At 40.3% G+C, this 19,101-nt stretch overlaps 1 protein-coding gene across 6 annotated transcripts in view; it reads left to right on the top strand.

Annotated features, from left to right (window-relative positions):
- The window catches only part of fcho2 (FCH and mu domain containing endocytic adaptor 2), a 40,803-nt gene that overhangs the window by 3,861 nt on the left and 17,841 nt on the right, over positions 1-19,101 (top strand). For 5 of the 6 annotated variants that reach the window (XM_035668441.1, XM_035668438.1, XM_035668437.1 and 2 more), the window contains exons 2-8: positions 4,293-4,384; positions 7,455-7,529; positions 7,608-7,749; positions 9,625-9,777; positions 10,021-10,125; positions 11,265-11,363; positions 16,021-16,117. In XM_035668441.1, coding sequence (XP_035524334.1) covers positions 4,293-4,384; positions 7,455-7,529; positions 7,608-7,749; positions 9,625-9,777; positions 10,021-10,125; positions 11,265-11,363; positions 16,021-16,117 — 763 coding nt within the window. Of the gene's footprint in view, positions 1-2,670; positions 2,756-4,292; positions 4,385-7,454; positions 7,530-7,607; positions 7,750-9,624; positions 9,778-10,020; positions 10,126-11,264; positions 11,364-16,020; positions 16,118-19,101 lie in introns of all 6 variants that reach the window. The other variant, XM_035668436.1, reaches the window with a different exon arrangement.

Here is a 19,101-nt window from a genome sequence, read left to right as displayed (position 1 = left end):
AATGTAATTACATTGATGTTACTGTTGTGTGTGAAAACACAATACAATGCAGAAGGTCTGTGGTGTGTTTCCAGGTCACGGCTTCATTGTATACAGACTTGAACAGACACAAAACTGCCTGCATCTCACACTTTAATCATTCAAATATCTTATTAACTTAGGAGTCTGTGTGCTGATGAGTGCGTATCAATATAGCATCATCCTATTATGAGAGAGTCCTTTGGGATTTTGATTATTTTAATATTATAATTGTGGTTTTGTTTAATATTTATTTATTCTTATTGAAAGACAAAACATTAACATTACAAATAGGGCTGCAACTCATGTTTATTTTTATTGTCAATGAATCGTTTGGTTCTTAATATATCAGAAAACAGTGAATAACAGCCATATCATTTCCTCCACCGCCACCAGCAGTCTAAAAGAGAAAAATACTAAGGTTAAATATCACATAAGATAAAGAAAAGGTGCATATCTACATATTGGAGAATCTAGAACAAGGGGATGTGTGGTATTTTTAGTAGTGTGTTATACTGAAGTGTGTGTTCTGATTTACAGTTGAGTGATACAGTCCTCTGAACTCAATTGCATCCGGCACCATACAGCCAACCCGAGGTTTGGATTCAGTTTTCTATGCACTCCCCAGTAGTCAAACCGAAATGACTACCTTAACATGTTAACACTGCCCACCAAAGTCAACAGGAATGATTACAAATGAAAGAGTTCACTGAGGAAACAGGTGGCAGAATCAAGAGTCACAGCTCTGTCACTAATGTTAAGCTCTTGCTGTAATAATAACATTAGAATTATAACTGCAGTTAGTGTCACAAACCCTGCAGTTCTCAGAAAGTGTTCAAGGACCTGAGTCGTTTCATAATAGCTTTTTTTTCTTTCCAGGAACAGAAAGGACTGGCTTTAGTGTGAACACCACTTTAAAACCTGTATAGTCTATTGCTGTGTAATAAATCATGCATTAAACAGTAAGTGAGGTTGCTGCTTTTTCCATCCCAGCTTCTCCGTGCTCAGGAGTGGAAGTACTCTTCCCAGCAGAAGCATTAGTGCACCTTCAGCCATGACGTAAGCCGTCTACTTGCCGCACTATTACCTACATTTCTTTCTGTCCGCCTAAAGCATACAAAGACGCTGGGTCCCCCTGTCGTCTGTGCAGCGCAGACATGGTGCAGTGCACCAAGACTTAACTTCACGTCGGGATCCGTTTCTGTCTCTGATAAACACTGGCACACGCTGAATATTGGACAGCTGACGTATTTCACTCTTCCTTTTTCATGAACTCGATCCGTCTGTTGCAAGCTGCCTCAGCTGCAAACTGTGCTATTGCTCAAACAAACCGTGATTGACGTGTGCGCTAACCCCTCAGCATGTTTTCCTCCGTTCGGGGTGGGGCAGAGAGTTAAAGAACTTCTGCATCTCAATCCGAGCATAAAGAGTACTTCTGAATTTCACAACGTGTGGGTGGAATATTAAACACCCAGTACAAGAGCTTTCATCAATGAGTGTCCAGACATGGACGTTGAGAAACTGAGCGGCACTCTGGTATCACTTCCCCTCTCCGCTGCTCTTGCAGATGTAGATGTACAGTCCTAAACTAGCTAGTGGACTGATTTTAACTTCAGGTTTGTTTTAAGGTCAAGTTACATTGTTGGCTTTGTTTAGGATTATTTTTTCTCTAAATCAATTCCTCTATTGTAAGTCAAAAACGCCCTAAGCTGTTTCCTGTGTTTGTTTTTACTTGTATTCATTGATATCTCAGTCCAAATGTGCCCAGTGGTTGCACAGAATGGACTCTCTTCCTGTTGCTGTTCTGCTCTGTTTGGAGTGTGTTTTCACTCACTTTTGTCACTTCCCTGTTTTGTCAACGTGTCCCTCACTTTGTGTTTCTTCTAAGTTTCTGCAGTAGAGCATTACGTAAGGTTGGTGCTATGGTCCGTGTCTCGTGTGTTTGCATGTCATGCTGTGCCCCACAGGCAGGTTAAACTGCTACTAAACTTTTTTTTTTTATAGTCCTCTTGTTTCAACAGGAAGCACATCTCAGTGGTCTGTTCCCCGAGGTAAAATGTAGGCCAGTCAACTGTAGCCTAGAGAATGATGCTTTCCTTTTAATGTCTGTTTGCTCTGTAAATATAGTCAGATTGGAGCAAACTCTGCGCTTCATTCAGACACAAATTCCCTGACCTTTCATCTTTGTCAGTGTGGAAAAACAAGGCTAAATCCATTTGTCAAAGCCGCATCGATGTTGTAGTCCATGTACCAAAGTGCTGACAGTGGATGGCTCCAGGAACCAGGAAATATCTGTGACCGTCTTTGAGGCGAAACAAAGTTGGCCCGCAGATTTAGACAAGAATGAAGAAGAACTGCGGTGCACAGACGTGTTATCCTGACTTCAGCCTTTGTTTGAGTGAAAGTATGAGTTTCCTTATTTGTCTCAATTTCACTAGATGCTAGAGTAGCAGAATTTAGGATGATTTGCCATTTTCCTAACAAGCTGCCACAAGCTATCTTAACAATTAACGCATTCACTCAGTGGCTGTTATTGTAATCTGTTGGACAGTAGTTGCTGTCTATCTGTTCTCTCAGATAATCTGTGTTTTTTTAAAAAGGGCACTTCCTTAGCTTTAAGCTATGATTTGTATGTTTCCTCCCTCACTGAAGAAACAGCCTCAAGGAGGGCGATGAGGAAGTAAAGTGATCCTTCTTCTTCTCTTCTAAGAAGTGACAAGAAGGCTTTGAATTGAAGGTGTGTCAAGAATAATGTGTTTAAATAAACTGTAGAGTGCAGTCCATTTATTACTGCTAAACCTAGTGTTGCTCAGATGACCAACAAGCCTGACCTATTAACTGTACTGTTATTCTAGACAGAGGGCGATAAATATTATTCTCAGTCTTATCTTGAATACAAATCCAGCACTATAAAAGTCAACCAGTAACCTGAGCTCTATTTAATAGTAATGTTCATAATGAAGTGTATTATCTGATTCTGCAGGTGTCTGGTTGATTGATTTATTATGCTGCCAACATTCTTATCAGTCCTACCATTTGATATCAGAGTCTCTTATTCCATAGGGTATATGTAGAATCTACATATGGATCCCTTAGATTTGTTTTGCTTTGTTATTTAGTTTTTTTTCTATTAAGTTGCAGATTTCTATAACTTATATAAGGTTGCAGATTGCAACCACTGAGTACAGCTCGGCCTTCCAAGCATGTAGGAAACATACAAAAGGCCCTATCTAGAGCCAGTGTTTGGTTTGTCTGTTCTGGGCTACTGTAGAAACATTGCGGCCTCCGTAGAAAATAACAGTTAAGGAAATGAAAACACAACGATTTCCAGGTGATTAAACACTAATAAAAACATACCTGTGAATGTTGTATTCAATTTCTGCCAGTAGATCCTCACTCAAAGTTGTCAACTGGACCTTTAACTCTAATTTATATTGAGAAGGATATTTTACAGTTAAAAATACCCACTTATAAGCGCTTTCTGGTGGACAAACTTTGTAACACTGTTTCTAAAATGACTTCATACCCAGTTGGACATTTCTGTTCGGCAGTTTCTTGTTACGTATTGATCGTACGACACATAGATACCAGTATCTGCAATCAGCTAATATTGCATGACTCTCTCCGAAGCTCTAACACAGGAAGTAGTGTGTGATAGAGTAAGCCAGTTTTTTATTTATTGTTATATTGTTCTTGGAATTCATTGCGATTGTTTTGCTTGCTGTAACTTCCCATGTTTTATTCATTGTCTTGTTTATTTTTTATGTACACCATTTTATGTAAATTAGCAGCACAAAAATCATTATTAGTAGTAGTGGTTGGCTGTTGCTCTATCTGTACTATAAGGGTATGGTCATTTATGATTATCAAACATGTTCCAAATATATACCCAACATTTTTCATCATATTAATTATTCAGAGGTACATTTGCATTTTTAAAGCATCAGTGCAACTGAACACCGTTACCCAGTGGCATGGTTACGGAAACACAGACAGGCGCTTGTCCGGCTATCTCTTACATTAAACGCTCGAACCTTATACCAGTGTAGCACAATTTTAAACATTTTTAACATCCATTAGTCTAAAACATGGCGAAGATGAGTATGGTTGACCAGAGGCTGCTGCAAACGCACCTGGAAGCTATGCAGACAGTGAGAATGCTGCTTAGAGAAAAAGCCTTCACGGTAATGTCCATTTAATAACTCAGGTATTGTGGTTATTTGGTAGACTTGGTGTTTGTTCCTGTGATTAATCTATTTCTCTCTAAAATGCAGGGTGAAAAAAATAATGGCTTTGATGTGCTCTACCATAACATGAAGCATGGCCAAATTTCCTCCAAGGAGCTGACAGACTTCATCAGAGAAAGGTAGGTCTGATACACATTAACATGCAGCACATTAGACATTCGCTGGTATAATGTGTCTAGCTCTTTAATACATGTCCTACCTGTCTGTTGGTTTCCTTGGTATCTGAATACCTATTCTATTTCCAAGTCGACTCCTGCTGTTCCGGTTCTTTGTATTGTGCTTGTAACAACACCCAAATGCTTAGCTGAGGCCGCAACTAAAATCCACTCTGAATGTGTCTCATTGCTATGGATGTACATCTAAGATCTCATGGGTTTGTTCTAGCTAGGGCTGCAACTGACTGTTTTTGTCATTATCGATGAATCTTCTGATTATCTTTCCAATTAAACAATTCATGCTCCAAGTACAAATTCTCACAATCCAAGATCTTTTCATGTCCAAAACTCAAAGATATTCAGTTCTCTATGATAGCACATTAATCATTAACCTATTATAATGTGTCTGGCTCTTCAATACCTGTCTTCTGGTTGTATCTTAATCTATTTCCAAGTCGGCTCATGCAGTTCCACTTCCTTGTATTGTGCTTGTAACAACACCCGAATGTTTAGCTGAGGCTGCAAATAAAATCCACTGATTGCTACAGAGTTACCTCTCAAACCATACGCGTTTGTTTTAACTAGGGCTGCAACAAATTATTTTTTTTGTCAGTTAATGTCCATTAATGTTCTATGAAATGTCAGAAAATGGTGAATAAATGCCCACCACAACTTCTCAGAATCCAAGGTGATGTCTTGAAATGTCACTGTGATACATGACAAAGAAAATCACATTTGAGAAGCTGAAACCACAGAATGTATAGCATTTTTGCACTGCTATTGCTTAAAAATGCTCATGCTTAATCGATTATCAAACCTAGTTGCTGATTATTTCTGACTAAGTGTTTAACTAATTCTAACATCAAGATGAATCTCTCTTCACATTGACCAGGAACATTAACCAGTAAATGTAGTCAGTAGATGCAACATTGTGACTAAAGGTAGATGTAGATGAGTATGAATGTTATGCAAACTTAATCCCTTTGTGAAAGAAGCTTAAACCTTAGCCCACCGGTAACCTGGCATAACGTCACACACCTTCAGTGTCTGCAGCGTGATAATACCATAATAATAGCTTCTTTTCAAATTCTTCCCACCTCCATGAAGATTAGCTGCGCTGTGTCAGGTGTATGTTTATAACCTGCCACATGATAGATGGTTTACCACTGGAATTCAACAGTGGATTCCACAGTCTAGCTGGCTTTGAGGAGTACACTCAGTCACTCAGACACTTTAATAAAACACCCGGTGTTGGATGTGAAATGCTTGATCGACTGTGTTTATTGAAAGATATTTGGAAAGTCTTACGAATACTGACAACGTTAAGGTTATTTTACATTAAAATTATGGCACAATGCTTCGGAAAATCATCATATTTTCATTTTGTTAGTAATTAAGTTTTACTTTTGTAATAAAATGCAGTAATTTACCATCACACGCATCTACAGTTATTCTTTTGGTGGCAGAGGTTTGGCTTATGATTGCCAATGTAATGTCACTGTTTAAACTGTTCACATTAAATTTGTTGTAATAAATCATCCTTTAGCTTGCACTCTGCAGGGATGTTGTAAATACATTACAGATAAATCAATACATCATTCATGAAAGAGAAAGAAGTTCAGGTAGAGATTAATTTATTGTGTCGTACAATATTTGCTTATACTTCTCAGGGGTTTCTAGGTAGGCTTGAGCTTTTCAGTTGTAAGACTTAGGAGTAATAGTTCATGGTTTCTTACTTCTGAAAAACTGCACTATGGCTCCCTCTGGTGGAGAAAGAAACTTTGTGCACTGTGTTAATATATTGCAAGCATCTTTGCCACTGTATTCACTTGATCAGGGACCCTTCTCCTAAAAGCATTTTTAAGCTAAATAGATATTAGTAATTTCCGAAAGGCACACAACATTTCTTGTTGGTGCTCTGTTGCAATTCTCTGCACTGAGAGACAAATACCTGCACAAATGTAGCGGACTGCAAGTAATGATTGTTTTCATTATGGATTAATTAATTGAAATTTTTAAAATAATTTAAAGGAAAAGCAGCAAATTTTCATCTTTTGAGAATTTAGAACCCTGAAATGTTTTTTACATGAAAAATTAGGTTATCAATTAATTTACTGTCAATTAACTAATTGATAAATCGACTAATCATTTGAGCTGTACTTGTATAAACTGATGTGTAGTTTTTTAGTAATTTCTAACAAAACATCCGTTGGATAAACTCTTCACATCTTCTTCTGCAAAGTACAACACAGTTTAAACATCTACTTTTGTAAGTTCCGGTTTTGTAGGCCGACGTTACTCTTGGGACTTCAGCAGTATTTACAACACGATAAAGAATAAAAATAACCTGCCATTCTGTGCTCACACGAAGATGTGGAAGCAGGAGTGTGACGTATGATGCATTTCTAGCTTCTCCCATCTTCTGTGTTGTTGGGCTGCGTGGGAATTTGCTTGGTCCTCCATTGGATGTTTGTGTTTGTGTGTGTTTATGATAGATGTGTGTGTCCGTGTGTGTGCACGTCTGTCCTGTTTCCCCCTGGCTGACCTCGTTCCTGTGAAGAAACTGGAGAGAGAGAGCGAGAGAGAGAGAGATGCATAATTCAGGCTTTCACTATAACACTGCTGTACTTCTTTTTTTGTTTTTTTCTACTCCTGTCACTTTGCTGCAGAATGAAGGAATAAAATACGAAATTGAGAGAAGCAGGGAATTCAAACACTAGCTTTCATACTCTGTCAGCTTCAACATGAGGTTTATGAACAAATCACAAGCCAAGCCACACTTATTTGCCCACACACAGTGCATGTGGTCAAACATTTATGTTGCAAGTTCTAAGTGGGTGTTTCTGGCTACACTTGTTTAGTGACATGCCCTATTTGAGCCATAACCTAGTTGCAAATGCTTTGGAAAAACTTTGTGGTACTATACATTAAAGGGGGTTTTAAAGGTTAACTTTGGGTAATTGAGTTGTTGTTCTGGATCATTTATAATGATTTAACAAGTAATTTCTAAAAATGTATTTTTACTCTGTCCTAGGAGTACTATTGAAGAGGCCTATGCCAGATCCATGACCAAACTTGCCAAATCAGCTGGCAACTTTTCTCAGCTTGGGTGAGTGTAAACCGCTTTCTAGTTTTTGTAAGAAGGTTTTGCAATGTTCTAGCTCTGAAGTGTCACTTTTCATCCCAGGACTTTTGCTCCAGTGTGGGATGTGTTCAAGACCTCAACAGAGAAGCTGGCTAGCTGTCATATGGAGCTAGTGAAGAAACTACAGGAACTTATAAAAGAGGTTCAGAAGTATGTGGAAGAGCAGGCCAAAGCACACAAAAAGGTAAGGAGATGGACAATTAGGGGAAATTGTAGCATTCAGGCAGTTAGGGCTCAGTACATTGGATTTTTTTCTTAATCAGGTTTCGGTACCAGTATCAGCACATTTATTATCAATATCTCAAGTTCTGAAATCTTTAATGTTTTCTCAACACAAGCAGCTGTACAAAAACACATAGTCAATGTACAATATTTAAATCAGAAACTGTCTCAGTGAAAAAGTAAAGAAGAAAGCAAATTTGAGCAAAAATTCATAGCAGGCTTTGGTATTTGCCAATTTCTAATACTTGGTGTGGAAAACATGTGTGGGTCAGTACCAAAGAAAAGATACTCTGATACCCAAAAGAGTCCTCACATGTCTCTGTCACTCCTTCCCTTCAACTGTTTTCCTTCGAATTATCACAAGGAGTTTGCTGCTCCAGTGTTAAAGTTTTCTTCATTGAGGAAAATGAACTGTTTAAAAATCCTATCCATGTAGTAAGACATATATAATAATAGTTTGCTTAGAACAATAACATGCATTTGATATGTTTTTCCTGCAAAAAAAATAAATAAATAAATAATTCCAGAAATTGTGATAATTTCTTACATTTTTCTGATGGACACAAGATGTCTCCTACACTCTTAAATATATTCTCTGTTTATGTGCACTGTTGGCTTCAGGTTTCTACATCACACTTGTATAAGTTGCAAATTGGTCCAGGTTTGACTTCCAAACTATTTGTGATGTCAGAAATGTCCGTAGGCCCGGCCCTTAAAACCAGGTTTTCAATGAGCACAGAGAAACTTTCCACTTACAGCAGATAAATGTGAAAACATCTAATAGTGACAAGCTCTGCACGTACATCATTCTCACAGTGAAACTCAAAAATCCAACTGTAGGAGCAAGAAGAAAACAAAAGAGGGGGATTTTAAACATAGATCTCTTCTCACCTCTTTGTTTTCCGTAGATTTTTTACACTCTACTCATCGTCCCTAGAGTGAAAGAAGAAGAAAACGTAGCGTGCAGTGTGTTATTCTACGAAGCGGTTTTTTACACCTCACCCCTCCATCTCTACTCCCTGCTGAAACACACCATCAGCTCATATCTCATGCATGAAGCCACAGAACAGTGTAAAATAGGAGCTTGGAATTAGTGGAGCTGCATTTTTGCTTTCAGCATGACAAAAAGGCTGTCACAGTTTCTCTCAGTCACTTCCCTACACTCCCTGTTCCTCCCTGCACTGTGTTTCTTGGCTAACTTGCAGATAATACAGTACATACTGTAGTATGTAAAGAAAAATAAACACCCATCTTGGAGTAGGTGCTCAAACTTTGTACGTAATGTAGGACTTTGCTAGTGTTGTTTTCTTTTGCTCACTCCAGTGATGTTTATATTATACCATAACTGTGTCAAAATGAGCAGCACACAGGGTTCAGTGTTGATGATGATGAATAAAACAAACGATGAAGCTCATTGTGTGGCCACTGTAATTTAAAGTCATTACCTCTTGATTATATTTTTCTTTTTATGTCTTTCCAGTAAGTCAGTGTTAAGAGCTATACTGTACAGATGGAACAAATGCAGAGTGTTATACATTTATTAATAGCCTCTATATGGCTTTAACTGCTTCCCGCTGCACTGTGCAACATCTCATGCTGGAAAATGAAACAGAGGAACTGTAATAGTGTTTTACTAGAGCAATAAAGGACCTCTGTCTACGCTGAAATTGTGTCATATAAACAAAGGAATTCCAGGACAAGTGTTGACTGTGTATTATGTTGACGTCAAACTATACAAGAATTAACTCCATAGTTAGCAGAGCAATGGTGAGACTTGCACTTCTTGTTCAGCGTGTTGTTCTCTGAGTTACTGAACAAAACATTTGTGTGTTGCTAGACAAAAGAGGAGGTGGCGTCCACCCTGGAGGCCGTACAGAACATCCAGACCACCTCTCAGGCTCTGCAGAAGTCCAAGGAGATCTACAATGCCAAAACTGTGGAGCAGGAGCGCCTCCGCAAAGAGGGGGCCACCCAGAGAGATGTGGACAAGGTGGGAGGTCACATTTGCACATACACACACCCACATAATCATGGTATGGTAATAAGGCATGATGAAGTGCCTTAACGCTCCACTTTATACAGAAACTTTAACCCCAAAAGCTTCTTGCCTTCAGATGTTAAGCGGGGCTCGGTTTCCTCGCTGATTCTTCAGTTGATCTTGGGAAACAGAGGCCCATTGTGTATAGTTTATAAACTGATGATAGCCATTTATCTGTCTGTTTATATTTTGCAGGCTGGAGTGAAAGCCAAAAAAGCCACAGAGACCTACAAGTCATATGTGGAGAAATATGCCACAGCTAAGTCAGAGTTTGAACAGAAGATGGCAGAGACTGCACAGGTATTGTCATGAACTGATTTTGCCAGTTCTGTGTGCGTGTGCTTTAATGAAATAATGTGCTCGCAAACTCTGTCTATTGTCTGTCTCTGTGGTATGCAACACTTTCGTTGTGTAATCCATCAGCCCTCTGTGTGTGTGTGTGCGCATGTGTGTGTGTGTGTTCCACGTTTCGTGCCCTGTATCATCTCCAGATTGTGTTTTTTCCTCTGTAACGGAATCGCTGTGGAAAGCCCTGATTGGATCCATCTGAAGGACTGATTAGATAAACTCCAAATTAAAATCAGATCAACAGAATTTGGCCTCCATATCCTCCTGCACCGCAGCAGCTCCGCCACCAGAAATGGTTCTAGTTATCGTAGCGGGTTTTTTTATTTTTTTATTCTCCCCCTAGAGAAAGCGGTGTTGCAGCTCTGCTTCCCCGGGATCACAGTCTACGGCTCATCTCAAACGCAGCACGTGTGGACATGAGTTATAAACACTGAACACATGTGCTCTCTGACATCACTGGGGCTCCTACATGTGTGTTCTCTTTGTCTGAGTGTGTATGTGGGTGGGTGTGTCTGTGTGTGAGCGTATGCTAGCTGTTATCGTGGTGAAATGACAAAAGTGCAGTTTTATTTATGTGCATGTCTCTGTAGTGTAGATGTAAGAGTAAGTGGCTCTTCATCTGTGTGTTTGTGGTTGGAAAGGCTCATCTATCTCTCCACTCACACTGTGATTTTCCAGTTTATGATTATTTATACTCATTCTCCTTGGTTAACCCCAGAAGCCCAGAGTCAGACTCAAATGGAAGTAAGTACTAGCATTTAAGTTTGTGATGTACACCATACTACTGCTTAAACCCAAAAACGAACTCCCGTCAGTGTATCTCATGAACAGAATAATTGACATCTTATGGGAGGAGCTATATATACTGTATGTGTGTGTGTGTGTGTGTGTGTGTGTGTAAAAGCCAGAGACCACCCAAACAGACACACAGGAAGTGGCAGGGGCAGAATAAGGAAGTTTCGTAGGCTGCTTTTTGTCCTTAACTTATTTTTGTTTTCATGTTTAACGAGTCTGACACCATGATGCACATCAAAGCGACTAGATGATTTGTTGCATCGCCGTGCCGTAACTATCCTCGACCTGTGTTCCAGAAATTCCAAGACATTGAAGAAAACCACATTCTCCACATGAAGGAGATCATTCAGTCATACTCGCAGTCTGTCGACGAAACGCACATCCAAATAGGAGAGGTGAGTGTGTACACACATACATGCTCTCAAACATTCCTGTGGGTGGAGTAGGTGTCTTGTTGACCTGAGGCTGTGCTCATTGGGTTCACTGTGTGTCATATCAATTAGTGTCGTCTTTGATCTCGCTAATCGTTTAACTGAGAACCAGGAAATGGTCCATTCAGCCTTTTATGCCAAGCAATTAAAAACTGATCAAAACTCCCTCTCAGCCTATCTAAAACACCTCCAGAAGTCCAAACACTTGCCAAATACTGTGTCTGATAGTTAAAAGTGCTGCACAGGCCTGTTGGTCTCTGGAAGAGTGTGTTTAGGTTTGAGAAAACGGCATCAAGTTTGATCAAGTCCAATTGTCACGGCTTTCAAACATCATTTACAACTATATTAATCAGTATTTAACGTCAACCAGAGATTTATTTATTCAGCAATCATACTTACCAGTGCCACACAGAATAACTCAAGGCTGACTACAATCTGCTGCTCTGCTCTCATTAATCTGAAGCTGCTCTGTGCTGCTGCTGCTGCTGCTGTAGTTCTCTTATTGTCCATAGAGGGCAACACAGCTCCACCAACAGCTCGTGCGGCAAGTTGGAAAGAATGTGGAGCGACAGGCTACCGCAGGTTATTCAGCCCCACAGTTCCTGCTTCCGAGCAGGAGATGGGCAGCGCCACAGCCTGTTGCTGAGCCAAATTCAAATACTGCCTGAAGACAGGTGGTCAGTAACTTCTAGCAGTCGAAGACATAGTGATTTGGTGATAAAAAACTCTTTAAACCAGGTTGTGGGGTACCTTGGGAATATTATTCTCACATAAGGATGAGGCGAGAGGGAGGGAGGGGGAGGGCAAAGGAGGCTGGGACTAGTTTCAACTTTGTAACTTTGTGTTTAGCCATTGAGCCCACAGGCATTCATGCTGACAAGCAAACACACAGACAAAATAATTCATTTGCACATACTTACATTTAAAATATCAAATCTTGTGAGCGGAGACGCTGAAGACATACAGCCCTTATACTGTGTTGTTGGAGTCATTTTATTAATGTTTGTACTACCTTTTTAACCTAAGAATGTTATTTCTTCAATAATATTGTTATACCCAAATTCATATTTTAATGACATAAGGTCTGTTGTAGAATATTCAGTTAAACTGACCATACAGTTTAATGAGCCAACTAATAAGTGAAAACTGGCACACAAATTGTACCCCGATTATTACTTCATCAAAAGAGTGAAGAATTACAACATTATTTTTGCCACACAAGAGACAGACGAAAGTAAACAAACACTCCCCCTCTGTGGTTTTCAGTGACTGAATATGATATTTGTGCTAAATGAGTGCTAATAAGCGGAAGGTAAACAAGTATATCACAATTATGAAAGGAGGTCACTAAACTATTATTACTTATACTCACTCTAACAATACAATATTATGATTTATTTGAAAAAATATAAGCATAATCCTGTATGTTCAAACAGATTTATTTATATATATAACATGTTATATGCATTGTTTTTTTATTCTTAGCAGCAAGGACTTACTGTAAGATCCTGGATTAAAAAAAAACATGCAGCCTTGATTGTACTTAGAGGAGGACTCCACCAATTTCACACACCAAATCTGTTTACAGGTTCTGTTGAGTACAGCTGTAGATGTGAAAAAGTTGCAGATGGAGCTGCGTACAATCTGATAAATTGCCTCCTGTGATGTCATCTCTGCATGAGACCAATTTTGCCACTACTAGCATTTGTTTAAATTGAGGGTGCTATAGGTGCTATATTGGTTTTGACAGGGAAGAAGAATGTGTGGAGTAGAAAATTCGATATCTCTGCTTCTGCTGCATCGAATTTGATTCTTAAACTGTCCATCATTAGTCTGACAGTGTTACAGGTGGGTCATGCTAAATTGATTGAGAAATCTTTTAAGACAATCACAGTTTATTATACTGAATTTAGACGTGTTAATAATATCATAATAATAATAATAATCAGCAATTCCTTAGTAGCTCTTCTTAGTAAAAGTAGAAAGGCCATAAGAAATCAATATTTTTCTTAATAAAACATCAAATATAGGGGATTTAAAACATGTATATATCACTATCTCTATAGACATTAACCGTTAAAATATCTGTTATTGCCCCCACATGGCAATGGAAGGATAAACTATTGCCCACCATCTTAGAAACTTGACAGCTGTGGTGAGTCCAACTCAGCTGGTCATCATATAACACGACTGGTGTTCATTGGTGAGAGGCTGGCGAGGGACAATGTTCTTCTAATGGATGATCAGAGTGTCTGCAAAGAGGCCTGCACATGTGGGGTGCGTTAGCATGAATCTCGGTGTGTGTTACATCCTCCCAGTGAAGCTCCTCGCTGAAAGGTGAACAGGAACAGCTGGGGACTCCATTTGTAACGGTTTATCAGAGGAGACATGGCAGTTTACACTCCCACCAGGTCAACAGAGGAGTTAGTAGTGACTTTGACTGTTTTACAAGGGGAATTTTGGGGGGGAAATGCCACAACATCAGTTGTAATTGCCTTATAGTTTTCCCAATAGAGTCCAGTGTTGGAGCTGCTGTCAGCCCAGTTATATTAAACTACCAGAGACAAGGGAGCAGGGAAGTGCAGTGCATGAAACAAAAGCAAAGGGAACCTGGAACCGAAATTGTCACTAAAATCAAGAAGTAATGGCTCAGCCAGTATCAGCTCAGTGGGCATGAAAGGTAAGAGGGTTAGAGTGAAAGGGTGAGAGGGAGGAAGTGAGCAGTGTAAAGAAAGGAAAATACCTTATATAGGTACGGTATATTAAATAGGAAGAAGGGCAGAGTGGTGTTCCCTGTGTAGAGACCTTTTAAACTCTCAGAAGTGCAGGTGTGTCTGTTAGTTTGCGTGCTGTGTTTGTTTTTGTAAGTGAGCATTTGTGTGTGTGAGGATCCCTTGAAGGCAGATGCATGTTTTTGAGCATGTGGTCGAAAGTCTATGCGGGACGAAGTTTGTGTGTGGGTTTGTGTGTGTGTGTGTTTGAAAGAGAGAGAGAGACGAACAGGGCACGCAGGTTGATGACCTCCGTCGTGGCAGCAGCACCTGACAGATCGCGTGTGCTGCACTGAGCATACTTCCTCGCCACAGCAACCCCCCTGCCCCTCTCCCTCATCCCCCCCACCATCCTCTCCTGCCAGGGCACAGAAGGCTAATGCACTCTACCTCGCCACAGGGGCCCGGGGGGCAGACACATACGTGTGTGTATGCGTGTGTGTTTGTTTGATAGTGGAGCCACTCTGCGCTTACAGTATCACGCACATTTAAATGGTTTTGGTGAGATGGCAGTCAGCCGCTGTTCTTCATCCCCATGCCTATACATCGCTTTCACTTCCCCCTCAGTAGACACACAAGCACACATGCACATCCAAAACAAACAAGCAAACAAACAGTATCCTTCCTCTGATACTGCCCAAAGGGCATCAGCAGGCCACAGTGCCAACAGCAATGATTCAACCTGACACAATAGAATGACAGTAAAGTACAGTATGTCTCCACAGGCCAGTTAGAAAGAAAAATGTTATAAATAACAACTAAAGGCACAGCAGCGCAAGTTACAGGGGGAACTTACAGCGGCAGACTGCATTTGTCTCCTGTCATGTGTATCATGAAACAAATTACACCAAGCACTCAACATATGACACAGATGTTTTACATAGGATCCTATGTGTTCTTTGAAATGCTTGTATGGTGTGACATAACGGAAAATATAAAAGTCAAAAGAAATCACTGAACAATAAGCTTCATGTTGATGTTTATATTCAGTTTCATCAGTAATGAGAATTCAATTCTAGTGTGCCAAGAAAAGTGAATATATTAGTGTACAGTGAAGATTAATGCAAGTGGAGAAATACTTGGCTTACCTGACTACAGTAGATGGCTGTTAAACTTTGATTAAAAAAAGCAATCAACATGGCGTGATTTTTATTTCTCCTCCAGCCCAAAGAATTTCACTTAGCGTGGCTCCAAATTGTCCATAAACACAGTATATAATGTATGTTGCTGACAGTCTGTGGCACAGACTGTATCCTGTATTTATAGATTTAAAACTTTTTTTTGAACATCCAAAACTTTTTTTATCGTACTTTCATTTAACACATGACTAAATCTAACCAACAAGTAATGAAAGAATGAGCAGCAATGGCCAGAAAATAGTCAGTGGCACAGAAGGAAGGACGTCTCGCTCTTTAGTTGGGCTCAGAGCATGGCGAGCCTCAATACAATATTTACTATGTGTTGTTCAAATCTTTGTTTGAGTTTGAATGTGGCTGTGCTGCCATGACTATAATATAATATATTTAATCCCACTTGGTTTAACACCTCTGTCAAGTCAGAGTACTGGTAATCATTACATTTTATGTAAGAGAGTTGATCCCCAATAAATGGCCCAAAATAAACCTTTTCATTAACTGATTGCAATGAATGTAATTGATGAACAACAACAATTAACTGTGTAAATTATTCAACACTAAATTGATCAAACATCTGGCAGCAGATGTGGATTTTAGATGAGATTCTGCTGCAGTTGAACTTGTTTTCCCATGTGCTCTCTCCAGCAACTCTCTCAAATTCCAAGTTAAAGGTAACTGTCAGTAAATGTGATTTTTTTCTTCTGGATTTTGTAGTTCCACAACGAATTTGTGAGAAACATTGAGAATACCTCGGTGGAAAGCTTAATACAGAAACTGGCCGAGAGCAAAGGAACGGGCAAGGAGAGACCAGGTAAGCCACCAGAGTCTTATATGCTTTATTCTAATAACGCATGTTTGTCAGTGTCTGGCCTGTGTGTGAATAAATTCGTGGTCAGGGGAACTTGGGCCTTCTGCCTGTTCCTGTCTCATGGGGAGGGTAGGGGTGTATGGAGAGGGGCAATTAGAAGTAGGAGAGGGCCATCAGAGTCAATCATAGTAATCTGCTGTAAAGGTAGGCAGGCTTGGCATTCCAGTAAGCATGTGACACACAGGGGGCTTTGCTGTGCTCGCAGACTAAGCAGGCAGAACCAACCTTTTCAGGAGGTCAGAGCTCAACAATGACTCTTGTGTAAACTTTGCCATGCCACAATAATCAAGGGAATACTCCTCAGACTCCTTTGGCTCTACCCCCTCACCTCCCTCTTTTTCACACACGCACAGCTCATTCATTGATAGTTGGTCACTTACTCTTGCAGTTATTGTGCAATGCTTGATTTTTTTTACCGTCTGTGAAATCTGATGCATGTGAAACACTTTAAAGCCCTAAATATCCAATTACTTCACTACTGCCTGTACTTGTACTACATTACGTCAGGTCACAGGCACAAAGGGTTCACCTCTGCTGTGTTTGTGTGTACACAAATGGTAACCCCTGTGTCCAGACGCTGTGTCCAAGGAGTGGTGGCCTTCATTTGTTTGGACAGCAGAATTAATTGAGGCTAAAGAAACGGTCAGAAAATTCCTCTTGTATCAAGCTGTTCATTAGGGATTGCACAGCAGCCCCGGCCCTGTCAGAAAAATAACCTGTCTGTCCCCTGATTAAATAGCTGAACGGATGGCCGGTCCAGTGCCTTTAGAGAGAGAGAGGTTGAATAAACTTTCTATTGCGGAAACAATCCCAAAGTGACACGCTGCGAGGCAGGGGGGTTCGGAGTGTTCAACGATATCCAGCTGAGCTGTCAACTGGCGGTGGGCCAGACACGCAAACCCCCTCCGCCCCTCTCCGACTCCCAGTGCCATGTGAAGCATATGCAATTTAAAAAACCATTCTCCGCTCATGCGTGACTGCATGCTTCCCTCACAGAGAGTAGAAAGAAAAGAAACATCTTCTCCTGTATAAACAAAGTCGTCTGTCTGTTTAGGAGATGTTTAAACAGTTCCTAATGTCTGCCCAGATTTAGGTAATATTCACGTGTCTGGTGTTTGGACTTTTTTTGCAGTTGGTGTGCATAAATATTGTCAGATGCAATCGCAGAATGCTGGCGGCAAAGAGTTCCTGCTCTGCCTGGGCCTTACGCAGATCCTCAGCATTTGTTAAACATCCCACAGTTTGAATAAAGAATGCAATTTGAAATTTTCCAGTAATTTCCCCCTTTCTGTGTCCTTCTTTATTTCTTTTGTTTGACAACATCTACAACTGATGCATTTAATGAAAGATGATGTCAAATGAGATGCACCTGATGAGTTCAGATAGTCTTACCTGCTTTATGTCAGTACAGTGACCCAATAAGGGGCCGGGGGACGAGGAAATTACCATCTCTCTCACTTCCTCCCATGAGAGAAAGTTCTGGAATTAGCATGCCAATTTTGTTTTGATTGGCATGAAACTCAAACACATAGAGTCGTTCGTGCTGTCATTGTGTATTCGCCGGCGGTGAAGAGGCCTGATATTGCACAGTAGAGTAGATCAGTCATTGGTGTACTTTATCCACTTCACTTGGCGTGATGCATGCCTCTCGTGACTCGCCGCTTCCCTGCGCTTCACTCAGCGTTGCACACGCCAAACAATGCGTCAGTTCTGCTCGCGACTGGCATCCTTTGGGGAGGCCGCGTTGGACTGCTGCTACTGTATACATTTTCAGTTAAAATATCATTAGCTTTGTTGTTTTCAGGTCAAGGCATGTTAGTGTATCGGAAATCTTGCCAGAGGGTCCTGCCCCGTCTCTCTCACTCTCTCTCTGTCCAGCTCATCTTGCAACCTATTAGGCTTTCTAGTTATATCCAGTATTATCTGTGTCTATGCACGGACTGCATGTCTTCTAGGTCATGTATTTTTAAGAAAAAATTGATTCAGATACTTAAAACAGCATTTGCGCTTTGACGTGTTGTTAAGCAGCCAGTTCTAGTCACATAACTGCTGTTGAGTGTAGGAATAAAATACACTGCAGCATGTGTTTAAATGTATAGTTAAACGTATAGATTACATTGGCTAATAGATAATAACATCTCACAGACACCAACAGCCCAACCTCCTAGACTTTTCTGATTGACACATACACTCATTGCATCTCTTGCCTCTGGTTATCCTACAGCTTTTACTGTATGTGTGTGTATGTTATAGCGCTGTCTCTTTGAAAAGCCTCCATAAATGTTTCTGGAGGCACACTTGAAAGCGTGACAATCCAAGTGCAAGGGCCTGGGAGGTAAATGTGTATAATTGATGAGCATTAAATTAAGTGTAAACGTTGTTGTTTTTCGCTGTTTTTCTGAATGATGCATCCAAATAACCAAAAGCAATGTTATTTTCTGTTCAAGTAAATCCACAACTGGTTGTGCTCCAGGTGATATTGTGGTCGTCAGCTGCAATAGATATACATAGATTGACAATTTCCTAAGTGTAATTACTGAATGTAATCTTGGACTTGTTTGTCTTATTGTAATAGGGTTAGTGTGTTGTTGCGTGCTCCATGTGGGCAGATTTAGTTTCAGCTCAGTTTAGTCTTTTTACCTGCCGTTTGCTGTGAATAACAAGGCTCACACGTTGATGTAGAATGGGTTTATAATTGTGGTGATTTAGTTGTCCCAGGTGGGGTTTTTCTCTGTAAGGAAGACTCCGCTGTGGAGCAGCGCTTTGTGTTCCCAGGAGGGAGTCACATCTCTGTGAGGGCCACCAGACACACAGTTGACTCCGCTATTGACCTTGTCTGCCCTCTGGGACCAGCCTAGCCCTGTTTGTATACACTCTCTGTATGGCACGCCAGACTGCATGTTGTATGTTTGCCAAAGTGTGTGTGT

This window comes from Morone saxatilis, unplaced genomic scaffold (genome assembly GCF_004916995.1).
Source record: "Morone saxatilis isolate NCDOM2014 unplaced genomic scaffold, NCSU_SB_2.0 Contig21, whole genome shotgun sequence".
Taxonomy (NCBI): Eukaryota; Metazoa; Chordata; class Actinopteri; family Moronidae; genus Morone; species Morone saxatilis.
The sequence above is the reverse complement of the archived record's forward strand: the minus strand, read 5'-3'. Positions and strand labels throughout refer to the sequence as shown.